We start from the raw sequence: 21,642 nt of genomic DNA, 5'->3' as shown, positions 1-21,642 counted from the left end.
GCTATCTGCAGTGGAAAACGGGGTATAGGAAGATCGACAACTGTCCGGAAGTGTGCTGGAGGTCTCCCTTGTTTCCCGGGGCCCTAAGCATTGGGTACCATGGCTAAATGTGCCATTCTTCAAAATCCCAACCTTAAAAGGGATACTACTACTGTTCATCATTTCTATATGGATTGTCTGTTATTGAAAGAGCTGCGTTTTTTTTTTTGTTTTGTTCAGGCTTTTGCGTGTTGGGAACTGTCGTTAGAACGAGTTGTTGCGATTAAAAAATATATATTTTTATTTGCAATTTGTTCTAGCTTAATTTAAATTGTGTGTGGGTTTTTTTTGGTAGCACAAACCATGTCAGCTCATTTATAACATGTATTTTATTTTTGTTCAACTTTTTTTTTTTTTACCATTTTGATACTTTATCTCAGCTTAAATATTTTTTTTTGTTTGATTGTATTATAGTTAATGGTATTTGTTTATTGTATTGGCAACTTGGGTTCTGCACCTGGACCTACCTACTTTTCCACTGAGTTGGTAGAGGTAGAGGCAGTGTTACAAAAGTTATTGTATGACAGTGACATGTTTGAATGGGATTCAGAATACATGAGTACCAGATTCTGAAGAATGCTAATGGAAGGCCCTATTGCTTTAATATTCGTGTTATACAAAGCGGGAAGGATAAGACCTAAAAAAAAAAAAGTGGATTTATGAGTTTTATTCAACAAGTTGTTTAATTGCTCGCCATCAATAAAGAATGCTGAAAACTGGTTTATTGTTTTATTTTAGGATTGACTTGACATTAGTCATTTTAATTTTTGCAGATGCCTGATGAGAAGAAGGCTAAGAAGGTTAAAACAGTTAAAAAGGTTAAAAAGGTTAAAAAGCATCATGCCAGCCGTAATCCTGTGCTGGCTAAAGGAATAGGGAAATACTCCCGTTCTGCAATGTATGCTAGAAAAGCTTTGTACAAGCGCAAGAACAAGGCTCAAAAAACCAAGGTATAGCAGCTCCAAAGAATTTTCCACTTCTACCTTATCCTGCATGTGGTATTCTGAAAGCTCTATGTCCCTTTCTTTTGATGGCTTCTAGATTGAAAAGAAGAAAGGGAGAGTACGTGCCACTGTAACAAAACCAGTGGGTGGTGATAAAAATGGAGGCAGTCGTGTGGTTAAACTTCGTAAAATGGTAAGAGAACTAGGTCCATCCCTTGTATGGGGAGTTTTATTGAGGTCTCATTCAATATGCTAGGAAAGGTTTATTTGTAAACATGAAGCATTGTTAGTAGTACTTTTGTTCTAGGAGAAAGTGCGGCAGTTTTATATCTGGGTCGTTTAAGAACATAAGCGTTACCATACTGGGACAGACTGAAGGCCCATCAAGCCCAGCATCCTGTTTCCAGTAGTGTCCAATCCAGGTCACAAGTACCTGGCAAGATTCCAAAAGAGTAAAACAGATGTTATGCTGCTTGTCCTAGAAATAAGCAGGCGTCCAACTTAATGGCTTATGGACTTTTTTCTTTTAGGAAATTATCCAAACCTTTTTTTAAACCTCTACAAAGCTAACTACTTTTACCAGGTTCTCTGGCAACAAATTCCAGATCTCCCCTCGGTTGTGTCTCTACCAAGCTGAAGAGCCCTAGTCACTTTAGCTTTTCCTCATAGGGAAGTCATTCCATCCCCTTTACCATTTTCGTTGCCCTTCTTTCCTTTAGACAGTGTACAGCCAGAAGTGACTGCATTGATTAAGTGGATGTCCCCAGTTCCGTGGATTTTCAGGGGAACCCCCATTATGACCATGAGACTAAGACATTTCCTATATTCCCCCTGAAGGGTAAACTAAAATCTCAAAGTATTAGAGTTGAAACTGATAAGTTGCATTATGTACCTATACAACACAGTAATTTCAACTCTTCAACTCAAAGGATAATATCCTAGGCTAAAGACCCTAGTTTTTTTTTTTTTTTTTTTGGGGGGGGGGGGGGGGGGGAATGGTTAGAACATGTGACTATTGTTTCTAGATATCAACAAAAAGCTGAAATATACTTTTTTGCCATTAAGCTGCTGGGATGAGTAATTTTTTTTTTGTTTTTCAGCCACGCTACTATCCAACAGAAGATGTTCCTCGTAAACTGCTGAGTCATGGCAAAAAGCCCTTTTCCCAACATAAACGGAGACTGCGTCCCTCTATCACACCTGGAACAGTTCTGATCCTCCTCAATGGTCGTCACAGGGGAAAGGCAAGGCTCATCGCTATTAACTTGTTGCCAAGCTTTTGTTATGTTTAAAAATAACTTTTTTGAATATTGCATTTTGGAATCAAAACAGTTGTGTTGCTATGTATGAAGTATAAAAATTAATAATATATCCAGTAGTCAGCGTATCCTATGCATGAAAGTAAGCAAAAAAATGGAACCCACAGTTATCTAGTGAATTCAAACCAATGTTCTGTTTGGACCCAGTTCTACATGACAATGACATTTTTAATTTGCCCTATCACTTATTTATTGGGCTTTATTAACCGCCTTCATGAAGACATGCACCCAAGGTGGTGTACAGTAGTAACATAAAACTTAAGTTTTGTTAACAGCATAACAATAGTAAAATAACCAAGAATAAACATAAATACAATGCATGAGGTAAACTTGAAAACAGTAGATATGTTTGTCATGAAGCAACAATGAATTGAAGATCACAGGTTACTTCTTTTACTTTCCTTATCTGCAAACTACAAAAATCACATGGTTATCTATCTTACTACTTGTAATAAGTTGGTAATAAATTTAAGAGTTTGGTTTTCTTCCCCCGTTAACAGCATGTGGTCTTCTTGAAGCATCTTCCAACTGGCTTGCTTCTCGTGACAGGTAAGAGATTTATACAGCTCTTCGAACATAAATCATTTTGTCTATTTTGATTTATGGCATTCTTCTTTCTACCTGTCCAAAGAGTCACAATGCCCATAAGTTTATATAGCATATTATCAGTAATACTATCTTTGTGAAAAACGCACAACTTAATACATGATTACTGTGTTTAAATTCTTCTTCAGACCATCAGAGTTAGACCCAAACTCAATTAGTAGTCACCATAACACTCCTTATGTATGGTAATAGGGTTCTTGTATTTCTCCTCATCGGTCAGATGGTATATATATTTTTTTCTATCTAACTCAATATTGATTTTTCATACTTTTCTAATTTCTGTGTCCATGAAGAGCTAGTATAAAATCTTTTACTTAGCTTTTTAAAGATTGATATCAGCTGGACGCTGGGGTTGTGTTTCTTCTGAAGTTAAACGGATAAGGCTACATACCGACACGTGTTTCGCCACATAAGCTTCCTCAAGGTATGTACCTATAAAGAAACCGATCAATTTACGAACTTGAAAACATTTTTCTGTATAATTACATGATGGTCAGCTACCTTTACGTCTCAAATCGAGTATCCACTTTTCAAAACCTCGGCTGCCAATATGGGCGCGGCGTTTATTTAGAGCTATTTAAAGGTATCGTCACATGACTCACCCAGCCAATAGCAAGACCTGTCAGATCAGGGATTACCATTCAGTTTCTCTGTTGGTAGAGAAATACGTAGGTAGAAGTAGCAGACTGGTGAAAGTTCGGATTACTGAACATAAATCTAAAATCACCACACAAGCTGATGAGGCGCCTTTAGTCCAACATTGGACACAGTTGCAGCACACTATAGCTGACCTACGCTGGAGTTTTATTGATACTGTTATTAAGAATGTGCAGGGAGGGAACATCGATCAGGTTTTAAATTACAAGGAACAAGGCTGCATCTTTAGATTGAACACAGTTGAGCCTTATGAGCTCAACAGAGAAATTGAATGGCAATCCCTGATCTGACAGGTCTTGCTATTGGCTGGGTGAGTCATGTGACAATACCTTTAAATAGCTCTAAATGCCGCGGCCATGTGGGCAGCTGGGGTTTTGAAAAGTGGATACTTGGTTTAAGAAGTAAAGGTAGCTGACAATCATGTAATTTATACAGAAGAATGTTTTCAAATTCATAAATTGATCAGTTTGTTTCTTTATAGGTACATACCTTGAGGAAGCTTATGTGGCGAAACACGTGTCGGTGTTTAACTTCAGAAGAAGCGCAACCCTAGCGTCCAGCTGATATAAATCTTTAAAAAGCTAAGTAAAAGATTTTCCTTAGCGTCCCTCCGGCCCGGCCCAGGATTGGACTGATGGGTTGTGCACGGGACTAAAGGAAAGCAAATTAGCAGGTAAGGTCTAATTTCTCCTTATACTAGCTCTTCATGGATATAGAAATTAGAAAAGTATGGAAAAGCAATATAGAGTTACATAGAAAAAAATATATACCATCTGATCAATGAGGAGAAAGACAAGAACCCTATTACCATACATAAGTGTTATGGTGACTACTAATTTAGTTTGGGTCTAACTGATGGTCTGAAGAAGAATTTAAACATAGTAATCATTTATTAAGTTGTGCGGATTCTTTCTACCTGTGCCATTGTCTCTCTTGATAAATGAGTTATCCAGTTTCCACTTGCCCTGCAGCAAGAAATGGAGGACAGATTTAAAGGATCTCAACCCAGGTAGCTTTTCCAAGGTATCTACAGTGAACATATATATTAGCATACACTGCTTCCAATGTGTGTACATTTGTCTCATGGATCCAATAAACCCAATTGGCTAGGTGTTCCCACAAAGACTATATGGGGAAGGACAACAGTATCAAGTGTTTTGTTTCTGGGGTTTCCTCTTGAACTTTCATTATGTATACTTTAGAAATTTTAAGCAGCTGTTGAGAAAAGCTCAGAGTGTCTGGCTTGGAAAATTTGTATTTGATGAGAGTATGTCTTGCTGAAGGTAATACAAATACATTGTCGGTGTTATAAATGTCTTTAACATTAAATATCCACTGTGGATTATGGGTGTTTGTTGTTATTATGCTTTTGGGACATAGGGAATCGCATTCACCTGCCTTTTAAAAATTCAGCAAGGAGTTGTGTGCTCCAGCTTCACCAAAACAACTGGAGGAAGCAAACACTGCATTTTCCCATAGTGTTGCTGGTACCAAAGTCAGTTACAATCATATAAAAAGCTCCTAATACTCAGATGTGAGCTGTGGTTTGCCCACCTATGTTGTAGATTAAATTTTTACTTTAAAAATGTGAATCCTTTTTGGGTCAACATCTTTAATTATCTGTATTTTCAGTAGTGCCAGTCATGTTGTGTGCAATGGAACTGGTAGCATTTGAAAAGGCGGCAGTGCAAGAGTTACATAGTTACTTGGAATGAAAGAGGTCCTGAGGTCTGTTAGCTGCTGTCTACTTGTGAATCAGAGGCGACAAAAAAAACAAAACAAAAACCTCACCTCTCCTGTGTATCCCTGCATTTGGGGGTATGAAATACTAAATAGTTAGTCTGACTGTAGGTGTAACGTAGTAGATGACGGCAGAAAAATCTGTGTGATCCATCTAGTCTACTTGAGTAGATAAATTCATTTCATAAAGGTATGATGTGATACAACATGTGTATACCTGATCTTGATTTGTTCATTCCATTTTAAGGGCATAGACTGTAGAGGTCTTCCCGCCATTGTCCTTGTTCTAAAACTTCTGAATGTGTAGTTGAAGCCCTTGAAAAGCTCCTGTCCAGCCAATCCATATCTATCCAGACCACGGTCAGGGCACAGACCATAGAAGTCCGCCTAGTGCTGGCTTTGCTTCACAATTACCAGTGTTGCCACCGAGTTTCCGCTAAGCTTCTTTGGATCGATTCCTTCTAAATAGGATTCCTGCATGTTTATCCCACGCATTTTTGAATTCTGTTACGGTTTTCATCTCCACCACCTGCCGCGGGAGAGCATTCCAAGGGAGTGAATCTGCCTGTGGTTGTTTTCAGTGTTTGTGGGCAGCTCAGTTCTCATGGACCACCCCTGTGGTGGGCCAGGCTAGGTTACTGTAGCCAGCTCATGCAGTGAGCATGTTTGGAGAAAGCAGTGGGGGCTCAGGAGCCTAACTGCTAATTTAACCTTTAAATAGTTAAACGTTAATTACCAATTGAAATGTGCAATGTGTTAAATTATTTTTACACCTCTATCTGCAGCATGTGTAGGAATAAGAGCAAACTGAATGGTCCAGCTGGCTTTTTTTTCCTGTCGTCTACTATCTTAAACTCTTGTGTAAAAAATTAGCTTTTTAGTGCATATTAAGTAGTGTAGAGCTTTATGCAAATATATTGCTGAATCTTTTACTTTGTGCTGTTGTAGAACAGTAGAGACTTTGCACAGAGTCATCAAATAATATCAGATATGATTAACAGGTATGGGACAAAAATCTCAAGTTGGGATTGTGTACATAGGAGGATGATAGTCTTTCCTCTCTTCCCTAAATAAAGGGAGTTAGCGATCACATTCTAGCTGTAGGTGTGTACACATTTTGCCAATGTGATAGTTTCAATTTTGGGGGCTGGAGATTGGCCCACTAGTTAAATGATATGAATCAGATTGTGGGGTGGGTTGTCACACATTTGAGCCTTAACAGCTGCCCTTTTTTTTTTTCTTTTTCTTTCTAAAGGTGAGAATGCTACTTGAAATGAATCCACTTTTTGTTTTGTTATCAGGGCCTCTGACCATCAATCGTGTCCCTCTACGCAGAGCACATCAGAAATTTGTCATTGCCACGTCTACCAAACTTGATGTGTCTAGTGTAAAAATACCAAAGCATCTGACTGATTCCTACTTCAAGAAGAAGAAGCTGCGCAAACCCAAACATCAAGAGGGAGAAATCTTTGACACACAGAAGGAAGTAAGTATAAATACTCTGGGTTTTCTTTAAATCTTTCAAACGTCATGACACCGTAAAACAAAGATTTATATTATATTAAGGACGTTGTTTCAAGATTTTAAAAAGTCACACGATGTGCAGAAATCAAATGCTTCAGACAGGCCTTCTGAATTTTTTGTAGTTATGAGCAGGGTTGGGAAAGTGTTTAGTAAAGCTTGTCAGTTTTTTGTTTTAAGACCTCCAGGGATATAATTTTTTTCTTGTAGCTTTTATTTGTAAGTTTTATGTGTAGGCTTCCCCCCCCCCCCCGTTTCTCTTTATGCTAGCAGAGCGCTACCTCAGGTGGCCAAGTTCCTCTAGGACAGTGCTTTTCAACCAGATATTTCTTGGGAAATTCCTTCCTGTGCTATAGTACTGGTACCCCCAGAATTATCTTTTTGAATCTATGCCTTACTCTGTTGGATGGTCCCCCATATCTTGGTCCCTCTCTTCTGTTTCCACAACAACTGGGCAAAGTTGCAGAGGATAGGAGGGGAAGGGAGCTCAACAGCCATAATGAAAGAGCAGAAAAAACGTTTGCTCCTTCGTTCATCTACTCTTCCTGTCCATCTCCTGGTGGAGGAGGGGAGGGAAAGGACACTCCCATTTCCAAAAATGACCAAGCAAAAACTAATACAACAAAAATTCCATGGCATCCCACAGATCAATCCAGAGACTTGTGGGTTGTGTCCCTCTACCAGCAGGTGGAGATAAAGAGAACCTCCGAGGTCTGCTATATGTGGACCTGTGCAGCCAACTGAACCTCAGTATTTTCTCTATCTAGCAGTTGTAGGGACATCTCTGTGCAACTCTGGTTTGATCTGGCTACTGGTGTCCTTTGAGCTAGTTTAGCACAGACAGGGGTTGAGTGGCTGTTTGCAGCTTGCGGTGTACACCTGGTGGTGCCAGTTCCCTCCCGGTCACCCCCTCCTTTCCTCCATTGCCCGGGGCTGTTGGCCTGATCGGGTGTTTCCTTTCTCTCCTGACTAAAAAGAAAAGGTAAGGGACTTTGTTTTTGTTTAATCATACGGAGGAACTAGATGTTCTGCTGAATCAGTTTTGGGGCAGGCATTTGTGGAGCATGTCTGTGCCTTCTGAGGCGGCTAAGCGCTGCTCCCGGTGTGGGGGCCGGAGAGCAGCATCGGGGGAGTGAGTCCTTAGGTGTCCGGTGAGTTGGAAGCACAGGGGATAGTTTCGACGGTTTCCTCGGGGCAGTTAGTGCAGCGTGTGTCGGCGGGCACCATTTTTCCTCTCAGGTGTGACCCGCTCCGCACGTGGAGGTTGATAGACAAGAGGCGCAGCGTGCTTCTGTGGCACCGGCTCCGATGGAGGGAAGTGATGTACAGGGAGCAGGGGAGTCCTTTGCAGTTCCTTTTTCCCCGGATTTTGTTTTATTAATGCACAATGCCATTCTTTTGAAGAAGTCAGGAGCTTCTCTTCAGGTAGCCCTGTCTCTTCCTCAGCAAACTTTGCTTGCTTCAGTCTTCCCTGCCAAAATGTCCCCAGATGGATATTTTGGATCCCAAGGAGCTATCTGACACAGATGGCCCGGTTTTGTCTCCGGGCTCTCCCTCAGAATCTTTGGATTTGGCAGATGAGGTCACCCTACTCTCTGAGTAGTTGGATGATCTGAAGGCTGTCCGCCCTTTTTTAGCAGGGAAGAGTTTCTCTCCCTGATTGTTAGGGCTTTTGAGGTTTGGTCCATTTCTCCCCTGAATCGTCAGGGGGAACAGGTCCGGTGCCCTCTATTGTGTCTGGCACCAAATGCCCACCTCGTTCCTTTCATGTGCATGAGGCCATGAAGATCCTTATTTTGGCGCAGTGGGATACGCTGGACAGTGGGCTTAAGGTTGCTTAGAGCTATGTTGCGTCTTTACGCACTACCTGCTCCTGACTTAGACTTGCTGAAGGTCCCTACGGTGGATTCCCCTAATCACAGCGGTCACTAAGAAAACCAGTCTCCCTGTGGAGGGGGGCACGGCGCTCAAGGACCCTCAGGATCGTAAGTTGAAGATTTGCATGAAGCTGTCCTTTGAAGTAGCTGCCCTTTCCATGCAGGCCTCAGTTTGTGGCTCCTATGCGGCACGGGCATGCTTATCGTGGGTACTGAAAGCCTCCTCTCCGGAAGATCTTGTGGTTGCTTTGCCGGCCTTGGAGTCCGGTTTAGCCTTCCTTGCGGGTCTTCTTTATGATCTTTTGAGTGCTTCGGCGAAAAAGGTTTCCCTAGCGGTCAACCCGCGTCACTGGCTGTGGTTGCGGCATTGGGCTGCAGACATGGCCTCTGTCACGTTTAGCAAGTCTTCCTTTTAGGGGAAAGCTTTTGTTTGGGACAGACTTAGAACAGATTGTGAAGGACCTCGTTGACTCAAGGGCTGGCGCCTCCCGGAGGACAGGTTCAAGTTTGTACGACTGACGGGACCTAGACCTCAGGTTAGGGATACACATCGTTACCGTCCAGGTCGCGGGGCCTCTTTTCAGAGAGGAAGGTCTTTTCAGAGACCTCAGCACTTTTGAGGTGACAGGCGGGCCTTCCTTTCCAGTAAAAGAAACCAGCCCGCAGCTAGGTCCGCCCAATGATGGGGCCCTGGTCCATCTCTAGCCGGTTATTGGGAGCAGGCTATCCCTATTCCTGGTGGAGTGGACCAGGGTAACATCCGACGGATGGGTTTTGGAGTTATCAGAGACAGCTACAAGTTGGAATTGGTTCGTCCGATAGTAGACTCGTTTCTGGAATCTCCTTGCAAATCTGCCAAGGTGCAGGCAGTTTGTTTCACCCTCCTCACCTTACAACAACTGGGAGCCGTACAGCCTGTACCCCCAGCAGAAAGAGGGTGCGGTCGATACTCCATTTATTTTGTGGTGCCAAAAAAGGGCGGTTCTTGGCAACCTGTCTTAGATCTGAAGTGCGTCAACAGGTCCTTACGGGTTTGGCTTTTCCGCATGGAAACCCTCCAATTGGTGATTGCAGCGGTACAGCCAGGGGAGTTTTTGACCTCTCGATCTCAGAGGCCTATTTACACATTCCAGTCTGGCCTCCCCACAGGCGCTTTCTTCGCTTTACAGTGCTTGGTCGTCATTTTCAATTCAAAGCGATGCCCTTCAGGGGAGGAAGTGACGTCACCGGGCAGCATGGACACCTGAAAAGCTAGCTCCGGTGGCCTCGCGGCAAAAACGATCGCGTTCGCGATCCAAAGCTAAGCTGGAAAGCTAAAATTGACGGCAGCACTAAAGCGGGAACTCGTACCACGAAAGCGCATGAATTTTCGCCGAACTGTGGCTGATCTTTCAAGGTTTGCATTCGCCGGAGGCGCGACCCCGATAAAAAACAAAATGGCCGACGCACGGAAAAATAAAGAATTGACAGAGAAAGCAAAACCCCAGGAGCCAACGCTGGAACAGCGATCGGTAACAGAACTCACAGAAGAAGAGCAGCCCAGCCTGCAATTATGCCTGCAAAACATCAGCGCTGACCTCAAGGCACTGCGAGCTGAGGTAGCTAAGTTGGGCACAGACTTGCGCGACGAGATAAGAGAGCTGGGAGTGCGGCTAGAGGACACGGAGGCCCAAGTGGAAGCCCACAGCGAGGCCCTTGGCTCGATGGACCAACATATCACTGAACTCCGGAGCGAACAGCAAATATTACAAGATAAACTGGAAGATCTGGAGAATCGGGGACGCCGCAACAATTTGAGATTTCGAGGCCTACCAGACACACCTCTATACCAGGACAGTGAGCAAGTAGTACAAAAAATAATACAAGAACTGTTCACACAGAACGGGGCCAATATGGAACCTGAGGCAGTGCAATTGGAGAGGGCACACCGGGCACTGGGACCGGTAAGAAGTAATAGACCCAAAGATATCATTGCCTGCTTCAGTAGCTACAAACTAAAGGAACAAATACTGAAACTGATGCGACAAACTTCAGACTTTAAATGGGATTCCTACCATGTTGAAATATATCAGGACCTGGCAGCGGCGACGCTGAGAAGGAGAGGGGATTTGCGGCCATTCACGAGATATCTTAGAGAGCAGAAGATCCAGTACAGATGGCGGCACCCCTTCGCTTTGGTATTCTATAAAGATGGCAAACAACATCAGATTCAGTCTCTTTTGGAAGCCAGAGCAGTATGCCCGGAGTCCGCAGATGAGAGTGACAGGCGGGAGGCCAGTTCGGGAGCAAGACCAAACTCCCGCTCCCTCCCACCAAAATGGCAACGAGTGGGAAACGGCCGGAAAAGACTACAACGACAACAATCGGCCTCAAAGATCACCTGACGAGGCACAAACTTTATATTCGGGAAAGTTATTACCTTTAAAATTGTTGCTGGATGTTGAAAATGTTGAGCAGAATTCCAGCTTTTGGACAAGAGGTAGTTATGATGTGTTTTTGTTGTGGGGCCCCGGGGCAGGGCCAGCTGTTCCTTCCTCTCTGAATAGGCACCCATAGAGATTCTGTTTGGGATGCCTAAAATGTATGGGGGAAAGTGGGGAGGGGGGGGAGTACAGAGGGGAGTAATGAGAAATAGAAGCAAACCATGTATGTCTCTAGCAGCAAATAGGACACAAGTTATGAATAAAGTAAAAGCGCTGAAGCAGGGAGGATGGATGTATAGTAAGAGGTAATGGGAGATATTAAATGCATGTCACTCAATGTCCGAGGGCTGAATATACCTAGGAAACGGCAGTTACTGTTCCGGGAATTGAGGCGGCTTGGGGTAGATATAGGGATGATACAAGAAACCCATTTAAAGCCCAGACATGAATATCTATGTGCTAATAAGAAATACCCTCTCATATATTTCGCCTCCAATATAGATAATACGAAAAGCAAAGGGGTCCTGATAGCATTCTGTAGTGGCAAGAATTGGGAGGTACAAAAGGTTATCAAGGATAAGAATGGGAGATATCTGTTAATTGTTTTAACAATGGGGGGGAAGACCTACACACTGGTGAACATATATTGCCCTAACACTAAGCAGGGAGACTTCCTCTCGGATCTAGATCAGATACTGCTACGGCATTTGGAGGGTTCTCTCCTGATAGGTGGTGATTTCAACCTCACTCTGCATCCACTACTAGATAATACGACACGTAATGCGAACTACGCTAAACAAGACAGGCGACACCTCCACGAGTTTATAACACGATGGCAACTTATAGATTTATGGCGAAGGGACAATCCATCCCAGCGAGCTTATACATATTTTTCCACAGTGCATCAGTCCTCTTCTAGAATAGACCTATGGATGGGGGATGCATCTCTGTTAGGGGTGGTGGGGGAACACACTATACTACCTCATACATGGTCGGACCACTCTCCGGTGCTATTAACAATCAAGGGGTTAGACCCTAATAAAACAAAACGGCAGTGGCGCTTGGACGATGCTTTATTGGCGGATCCATCTAATATTTCCCAGATAGAATCGGCCATCCAGGATTATATCCTATTCAATGATAATGGTGAGGTCTCCCCAACTGTGCTATGGGAGGGCTTTAAAGCAGTAATAAGGGGCCATCTGATCGCACTGCGGGCGAGGAGATGGAAGGAGAGATGTGCTAGAGAAAAGGAATTACGCCAACAACTCCTACAGACGGAGACACTGTTGCAAGAAGGAATAGATCAAAATCCGCTGAAACTGAGGGGGCAGGCACACAAAATCCGAACTCAGATACATGAACTGGAACTAGCAGATCTGGCAGAAAAACTACAGAGGGTACGCCAACAACATTTTGAATTTGGTAACAAACCTAGCAGACTACTAGCCCATAAACTGGCCCAACATGCTAGCAGAACCTTGATAGGGGGCCTACGGGATGCAGGGGGAGTGGTGCACTCAGAACCCGAGTTTCTAGATGCAGCCTTTAGTGGATATTATAAGACCTTATATAGTGATACAACAAGCTGTGCAACTGAAGAGATTAGTAATTATCTGGAGGGCGTGGAGCTCCTGCGGCTCCCCGACATAGCAAATCAGGTACTGGGGGAACCCATAACACAAGAAGAGATAGAACAGACGATTCATGGGCTCTCTGTGCATAAAGCTCCAGGGCCAGATGGCTTTACAAATAAATTTTATAAAACTTTTCAAAAACAATTGGTCCCTCTGCTGCTCCGGGTGTTTAACTCTTTGGATAGGGCCACGGGCATCCCACCTACATGGAATCTGGCTACAATCACGGTTCTCCCTAAACAAGGCAAAGATCCCCAGCTGTGTAGCTCCTATAGGCCTATCTCTTTGTTGGGAGTAGATTATAAAATATTTTCCAAAATTATGGCCACTAGGCTCCAGAAATACCTCCCACAGCTTATACATGAAGACCAGGCGGGCTTTGTACGCGAGCGCCAGACCTTTGACAACATTAGGAGAGCGCTACAGGTTATTCAGGGGGCCCAAATACTTACATCTCCCCTTTGTATTTTGTCCTTAGATGCAGAAAAGGCCTTTGATCGGGTCGGCTGGTCATTTCTCTTCGCAGTGCTTGAGAAGTTTGGGGTGGGGGGACGGTACGTGGAATGGCTGTCTCTTATATATGAGAATCCGAGGGCAGCGGTGCGGATCAATGGGACATTAACTAACTCCTTTCCCCTGCAGAGGGGCACCAGACAGGGTTGTGCACTGTCGCCACTTCTGTTTGCCCTAGTAATGGAACCCCTGGCATCGAGGATTAGAGCACATGAGAGAATAAGGGGTCTTATGGGGGGGGGGGGTATTGAGACGAAAATTCTATTGTTTGCAGACGATGTCCTACTTCTGTTAAAGGACCCCCTGGTTGCATTCCCCGCTTTGGAGGAAGAAATACAGGCATATGGGGCGGTGTCCGGCTTTAAAATTAACTTTACCAAATCCGAAGCACTTGATATAAACTTACCTGACACAGTCCTGGAAACATTGAAGACACAATTCCCATATAGGTGGGCTAAAAGTTTGTCAAATATCTTGGGGTCAGTTTACCACGCCGAATGGAGGAGGTATTTGAATATAACTTTCCAAGTAAGGTGCGAGAGCTCTTTAGGGACCTAGAGCGTTGGGAGGGATTGACACTATCCTGGGTGGGTAGAATTAACGCTGTCAAGATGATGATGCTCCCGAAGCTGCTGTACCTATTCACGGCCCTCCCAATCGAAATACCAGCTGCCTTTTTTAGAGGCTTACAGGGCAGGGTGTTCTCATTTATATGGAAGAAGAGACCACCTCGGGTAAAGCGAGAGATGATGTATCAATTTAGAGATCGGGGAGGCATGGGGGTTCCCCAATTCCAGATGTATCAGACTGCAGCCCACTTACGAATTTTAGCAATCTGGCTTCAGAATACAGGGAAACTCTGGACAGAGGTAGAACAAAGCTGGTTGGAGCCCTACCCACTTCGTGCAATACCATGGTTACCTAACCCCACACTCTGGGCATTAATTAAAAGAAGTCCCCTTCTCCTGCAGTGGCCACTAACAATTTGGTACAAGGTTAGGAAGCAGTTTTTTCCAGAGCGTAAATATTTCAAACATACATTTCTTAGATTCGCCCCCCAATTTGGGCCGGGTAGATCAGATAAAGTATATAAGGAATGGGAAGCTTGGGGACTCTGTGAATTAGGACAAATGTGTGAGGAGGGTGCGGTCCCACCCTACTCGGAACTATGCCAAATACACGGGCTCTCTCCCTTGCAATCCTTTTATTATTATCAAGTACAGCACTTTATCAAAAATAAAGCAAGGGAGGAGCTGGAGCTAGCCGAGACACAGCTAGAGATAGGGATGACAAAAGGGGGGAACAGGGGGGGCATCTCAAGAATATATAAGGCTTTGTTGGCCCGAGAAGATCCCGTAGAATATTACATACATAAATGGGAGGTGGCAATAGGGACAACATATGATCCCGCACTGTGGGGAAGGGCTCTCAAATCCTTGCTTAGGGTATCGATCTCTAGTGCTATGATAGAAAATGGGCATAAGATGTTGTACGGTTGGTACTATACCCCAAGCCGCCTGGCCAGGATGTTTGGGACAGGTTCCTCCCAATGCTGGCGGGACTGTGGAGAGGAAGGTGATATGTACCATATATGGTGGTCCTGTGTATATGCATCTAGATTCTGGATGAAAATAGTGGACTTTGTAAATTTAGTGACGACCGCACAATACCAGCTGAAAGCGGAACACTGTCTACTTCACCTTAAACCACCAGTGATTCCGTCACACGTCCACCAGTTTGCCACTCAGGTGTTTGTGGCGGGCAGGCTGGTGCTGGCGGCATCCTGGAAAAAACCTAGCCTACCGGACATTTCAGTGGTGCTGGAAAAACTGAACTACATCCACTTAATGTCTAAGCTGACAGCGATGAGTAAAGGGCGCTTAGCCCAACATAGGAAGATATGGGAACAATACAACACTTGGTCCGCAACAGCAGCGCAGTAACAGAGACTTCAGGACTGTTAAAGGGACAGTGGGGGGGGGGGGGGGGGGGGGGAGGGGAGAGGGGAGGGGGGGATCTACAGGAGGTAGTTATGATAGGACCATTTACTGTAATATGCAACTGTTCTTCAAGATATCCTGTTATATGACAGAAAAGTCTTAAATTTTGTTTTGTATGGTTCTGAAAATTATATAAATAAAAAACTAAAAAAAAAAAAAGCGATGCCCTTCAGCTTAGCCACAGTGCCTCTGACCTTTTCCAAGGTCCTGGTAGTAGTGGCAGCCTATCTCAGGAAGGAAGGGATTCAGGTCCATCCCTATCTAGATGACTGGCTTGTGCAGGTGTCTTCTTTCGAGGAGAGTTAGCGGGCAACCGACAAAGTGGTCGGTTTGCTTCAGTCGCTTGGTTGGTTGATCAGCTTCCCGAAGTGCAGCCTAATGCCTTCCCAAACACTGGAATACTTGGGGGTGTGCTTCGATACCCGAACAGGGATAGTTTCTCTTCCTTCAGCTCGAGCACAGCAGTTACACGCTCGGGTACGAGCTGTGTTTCAAACTCTGAAAACGCGGGCTTGGGACTATATACAAGTTCTAGGTTCCATGGCCTCCACCTTGGACGTGGTAAAGTGGGCCAGAGCTCACATGCGCCCCCTCCAGTGGCACCTTCTGAGCCGTTGGTCTCTGCTCTTGGAGGATTACAAGGTTCGGGTGCCATGTTTGGCCCGTCTTCACACAATCATGCACTGGTGGTTCATTCAAAAGAATCTGGTGTCGGGCATTCCTCTGGCAACCCTGGACTGGAAGATTGTAACCATGGATGTGTCGCTGTCTGGCTGGGGGGCTCATTGCCTGCAACAGCAGGCCCCGGGCGTTTGGACTTCGATAGAGGTGTCATGGTCCATCAACTGCTTGGAGTTACGGGTGATTCGTCTGACCCTTCGAGAGTCTCTGTCTCTTCTCTGCGGTTTCCCAGTTCGAGTTCTTTCAGAGAATGCGACGGCGTTCGCCTACGTAAACTGTCAGGGGGGCACCAGGAGGCTCTGATCTGCTGTTGGGCAGGGACTCATCTCTCGTTCTTGACAGTGGCTCATATAGCAGGGTCACAGAATATACAAGCGGACTTCCTCAGTCGCCACCAGTTGGAGCCAGGGGAGTGGACGCTCTTCCCTCTGGCTTTCAATCAGATAACTGCCCATTGGGGGATGCCAGAGATGGATTTAATGGCCACCGCATTCAATGCGAAGGTTCCCCATTTCTTCAGCAGGGGGACAAGAGCTGGGCTCAGAAGGCATCGATGCCCTTCTTCATCCTTGGCCCAGAGGCCTGCTCTATGCTTTCCCCCGTGGCCAATGGTGGGCAGGTTACAGACTCACATTGCCAGTCATCCCGGTTGAGTGATCCTAGTGGCCCCGGATTGGCTCAGACGACCCCAGTACGCAGATGTGATCAGGCTTCTGTTCGATGGTCCTTTTCTGCTACCGGCACAGGATGGTTTCCTGCTGTAGGGGCCAGTCATGATGGAGGATCCCTCCCCCTTTGGTCTTACGGCCTGGCCCTTGCAAGCGCGAGGTTGAGAAGAAAAGGGTATCTGGACTCGCTAAGATGCTATAGCCTCGGAAAAGATCCACCTCAATAGCTTATGCTAGGGTGTGGCGTACTTTTGATTCGGGGTGTGCGAGTTCGGGATTGTCAGCGGCTTCGGTTTCAGTATCTGTTATCCTCGCGTTTCTTCAGGAGGCTGTACAAAATCACACTTGTTGAGTTCTCTTAAGGTGCAGGTGCCAGCTCTGGCATGTTTTAGAGGCCGGCTTCAGGGGGCGTCCATCGCCTCCCACCCGGATGTGGTTCATTTCTTGAAGGGCGTAAATCATTTTGCCCTTCCCATGTGCCAGTTCTGCTATCCTGGAAGCTTTAATCTAGTTCCCCAAAACAGTTCAGTGTTCTCCTTTTGAACCCTTATTGGGGATTATAGTTAAGGATCTCACCTTGAAGGCGATTTTCCTAGTAGCCATTACTTCCGCTCAGAGAATTTCAGAGTTGCAGGCCTTTTCTTTCAGAGACCCCTTCCTGCGTTTTACGGAGGCGGGGATATCGATTAGGACAGTTCCTTCGTTTTTGCCCAAGGTGGCTTCTCGTTTCCACTTGGGGCAGTCCCTGCATTTGCTGGCCTTCCGCCGGGAAGATTACCTTGAGCAATTCCGGGCTCTTCGCTGCCTCGATGTGAGACACTCTTCTCAGGTATTTGGAGGTGACGAATGTATTTCGTCTTTCTGACCATCTCTTTATCCTTTTTGGAGGCAGTAAGAGGGGTCATATGACGTCCAGCTAAACCGTAGCCTGTTGGTTGCGGGAGGCCTTCTCTTCGGCATACGTGGCATTGGGCAAGCAAGCCCCTTTGCAAGTTCGTGCTCGTTCTACGTGAGCTCAAGCTTCCTCCTATGCAGAGTCCCGTTTGGTTTCTCTGGAAGATATCTGCAGGGCAGCTACACGTGCTTCAGTCCATACATTCACTCTTCATTATCGGGTGGATGTGGCAGCTCGTCAAGATGCGGTGTTTGGCTCGTCGGTGATTTCTGCCGGGTTGGGGGTGTCCCGTCCTACTTGAGGACTGCTTGGGTACATCCCACAAGTCTCTGGATTGATCTGTGGGATGCCATGGAAGGAAAATTTAATTCTTACCTGATCATTTTCTTTCCATTAGTCCCAACAGATCAATCCAGAGGCCCCCCCCCCCGGGTTTACTGTCTGCGGTTTTGTTGCAGTTGGTTAATTTTTTTTGGGGGGGGGGGTTCAGTTCTGAATGTTCCTTCGTTTGATAAAATAAATATAGAAGTGGTGGAATTATGTTGGGCAATTGGTCTGATAGTCTGCAGGGGGGCAATTGGTCTGATAGTCTGCAGGGGGGCGCCAGAGACCCCAGGCACAGCCCTGGCCAGCATACTAAATATTGTGTGCTAACTGCATTGCTCACTAGGGGATGGGTAATAGGCAGAAAAGTTAGTACACAGTACTTGCTGTGTTCTGTCATTTGTGCAGTTTGCATTGATACACGTGTTTCTCCTTACGCTAACTGTGAATAAATTTAATGCACACTGAAGAACATTTCTGTGTGGTAGCTCCAGTGGGCATAATGGAAATGCCCCTAACAGTTAAGAGTATAGCATTTGCACTTTCTACACAGTGGTTTGTGTTAAGGTGTTAACCACACTTTAATAAGACCCCTTGGTTGACCATCCAGCTTATAATCGAAAGTAATCGCCGGCTATTTCCCGACACAAATCGGGATATGGCCGGCAATTTCGCAAAAGCGGCGAAAAGTGTATAATCGAAAGCTACATTTGTGATAGCTTCGCCGCTTTCCCTTTGCCTCGCCGGCGAAAGTTCAAAGGGGCGTGTTGGCGGCGAAGCGAAGGCGGGACATGGGCAGGCTTGGGCGTGGCTACCAGATGGCCGGCTTTCGCAGATAATGGAAAAATAAAACCCGGCGATAAGCAGTATTTCGCCAGGTTTACTTGGTCCTTTTATTTTCACGACCAAGCCTCAAAAAGGTGCCCCAACTGACCAGATGACAACCGGAGGGAATGGGGGATGACCTCCCCTTACTGCCCCAGTGGTCGCCAACCCCCTTCCACACTAAAATTATTAAAATACAAACCTTTTTTGCCAGCCTGTATGCCAGCCTCAAATGTCATACCCAGCACCCTGACAGCAGTATGCAGGTCCCTGGAACAGTTTTTGTTGGTTGCAGTGGACTGCAGAAAGGCAGAGCCAGGCCCATCCCCCCCTACTTGTTCCACTTGTGGTGGGTAATGTTGAGCCCTCCCAAAACCCACTGTACCCACATGTAGGTGCCCCCCTTCAGCCCTTAGGGCTAGGGTAATGGTGCACACTTGTGGGCAGTGGGTTTTGGCGGGAATTTGGGGGACTCAGCACACAAGGGAAGGGTGCTATGCACTTGGAAGCTAATTTGGTTGTTTATAAAAGATGTTTGAAGTGCCCCCTAGGGTGCCCGGTTGGTGTCCTGGCATGTGAGGGGGACCATTGCACTACAAATGCTGGCTCCTTCCACGGCCAAATGCCTTGGATTTCGCCGGGTTTGAGATCGCTGGCAGTTTTTTCCATTATCGCGGAGAAACAAAAGTGGCGATCTGAAACCCGGCGAAATCCAAGGCATTTCGCCGGCCCACACCGTATTATCGAAAAAAAATGGCCGGCCATCTTTTTTGAAAATACGGTTCCGGCCAGCTGTTGCGCCGCCGCCAAAATAGATCACCGGCGACGTTCGATTATTCCCCTCTATGTTGAATTTTGAGTTGGATGCTACAAATCAGTGGTACTTAACCCAGTCCTTGGATCCTGCTCAGGCACTCTGTATTAAATTTGGCATTTTTAGTCCACTTTTTACCTGGTCCGAACTACAGAAATAAGTGTAATCCAAAGTAGAAAAAAAAAAAAATGTATATACAACATATCCAACCAAAACACGTACCCCCCTCCCCCCCACCACAATATTATACCACTCCATAAAACATCATCCGTTCCCAAACTCCAGATAAGAGGGTCTTTGGGAGCATAAGAAATTACATCATCGCAGACTTCCTTAAATGGTACATAGACTTGCCATTTGAACCAAGTTGCCTGGTTTGCAGACATAAATTTTAAATATGGCTATCAGATTTTGTAAGTTACATTTAGCTAAATGGATAAAGCTGTTCCATTATGAAACACTTTACCTTCAGGTGAAGGACACAAGTCTTATGGACAGGTTTTCTATTAACAAGTGAGCTATGCCTTGGGCTTTTGATCCATAGTATTATCAATAACTACTGATCAAAGTATGTTACTGATGTTGGGTACACTTTGTTAATATTGGACTGCTCCCATTTTTCTTTTCCTCAGAAATATGAGGTAACTGCGCAGCGCAAGGCAGACCAGAAGGCCGTGGACTCTCAACTCCTGCCTCTCATCAAGAAAGTGGGCCAGCTTCGTGGTTACCTCCGTTCTTCATTCTCCCTTTCCAATGGAGTTTATCCTCATAAACTAGTGTTCTAAAAGTTTAAAACAAACTTATTAAAAATGTGTGGAAATGGTATTTCCTTATATCTAGTGACACTTATTTAATCTGCTACTGTGGAGGGTTAATTAATTTTTCTCACATGCCTTGAGTGATGCTGATAGTGCAGTATGGCATAGCACATGTACAAAAATTGAGGCCATAATCTGCCATTTAGTTCAGGGAAAAAAAAAAAAAGAGGAGACTGGTGTATTTTGATTGAATTAACATAGGAATTATCTGCTTTAGGCACCACCTTTTTCAGTTTACTAGCCATTATCAAAAAAATTATTTGAAATAAAATGACCCAGGTTTCTAGCTCTTGGCTGCTGTGCCCTGTTGTCAGGAGGACCTGCATTTTAATTAGTTTATTTGGATTTTAGATTTAAATATTTGCCATTTCTAGGTTGAGCATGAAGCTTTTGTGTGAATCAGTGTGTGAATGTTGAGGACTGAAGCATATCTTAAGGGACCAGTGGTAGGAAACAAATCAACTCTTTCCCCCATCCCCCTTGCTTACTGTAATGGATACCTGGTGGTAAGGTGGGCAGGAGCGAGCCCCATACCACTCCGGATTCAAAATGGTGGCCACAACCTCTAGTGGTGGTTTCACCAGGGTTCTTGAGGGGAGGACCCACTGCATTGGAATAGTGCCATGGTGGAACAGATCAATGATTTATCAGTGCATCATAGTAGAAAGGCAGTGGAGGAGGTCTGAGGGATGGAAGAGCACCTGAGGAAGTAAACTGATGGTTGAATCATTTGGACTTAAGAAAGGAGTGATGGGTAAGGGAGGTAGAAAAGAGAGGGAACGATCGAATAGATTCTGTTAATCAGATAAGAGGAGGGGAGGGGGTTATAGTTTGTGGGGGTCTGCCATTGTTTCTGGGGGTTTCCTTTTGAACTTTCATTATGTATATACTTTAGAAATTTTAAGCACCAGTTGAGAAAAGCTCAGAGTGTCTGGCTTGGAAAATTTGAACCCTCCCCCCTCAAAATTGTTGGACATCACTCAGATGTAAGAAGAAATTGGGGGGGGGGGGAAGATGGAGTCTGGGAACGGAGGGGAAATGAGCACTAACTGCAGGGCAGGCTGGGGATGGGAGGGGAAGCATCTGGTGCACAGGTTAGCCACAGTGGTCCTCAAAGGCCACAACCCAGTAGCGTTTTCAAGATTTCCACAATTAATATGTGTGTGAGATCTATTTGCATACGTTGCAAATCAATCTCTTAAATATTCATTGTAGAAATATTGGAAGTACAACTAGGTTCTGGCCCTTGAGGACCATGGTGGGTCATGGAATATTAATGGCCTACATTAAGGATTCTCATCTCAGTCCTTGGGACACACAATATCAGTCAGGTTTTCAAGA

General features: G+C 45.0%; 1 protein-coding gene across 1 annotated transcript; it reads left to right on the top strand.

Moving 5' to 3' along the window:
* Positions 1 to 793: 793 nt before the first annotated feature.
* Positions 794 to 20,316, top strand: LOC115479937 (60S ribosomal protein L6-like). The gene is made up of 6 exons (XM_030218271.1): positions 794 to 989; positions 1,081 to 1,176; positions 2,084 to 2,227; positions 2,803 to 2,851; positions 6,607 to 6,791; positions 20,116 to 20,316. The coding sequence occupies exons 1-6, from the start codon at positions 813 to 815 to the stop codon at positions 20,266 to 20,268; spliced, it is 804 nt and encodes a 267-aa protein (XP_030074131.1). The 5' UTR covers positions 794 to 812; the 3' UTR covers positions 20,269 to 20,316.
* Positions 20,317 to 21,642: the final 1,326 nt, after the last annotated feature.

Source organism: Microcaecilia unicolor, chromosome 11, assembly GCF_901765095.1.
Source record: "Microcaecilia unicolor chromosome 11, aMicUni1.1, whole genome shotgun sequence".
NCBI classification, from domain to species: domain Eukaryota; kingdom Metazoa; phylum Chordata; class Amphibia; order Gymnophiona; family Siphonopidae; genus Microcaecilia; species Microcaecilia unicolor.
This window is presented reverse-complemented; position numbering and strand designations above follow the sequence as displayed.

Bases quoted from the DNA above. Each gene is read 5' to 3' on its own strand.
- LOC115479937 (XM_030218271.1), top strand. From the start codon at position 813: ATGCCTGATGAGAAGAAGGCTAAGAAGGTTAAAACAGTTAAAAAGGTT. The intron at 990-1,080 runs GTATAGCAGCTC...GATGGCTTCTAG, and splicing joins ACAAGGCTCAAAAAACCAAG to ATTGAAAAGAAGAAAGGGAG. The intron at 2,852-6,606 runs GTAAGAGATTTA...TTTTGTTATCAG, and splicing joins TGGCTTGCTTCTCGTGACAG to GGCCTCTGACCATCAATCGT.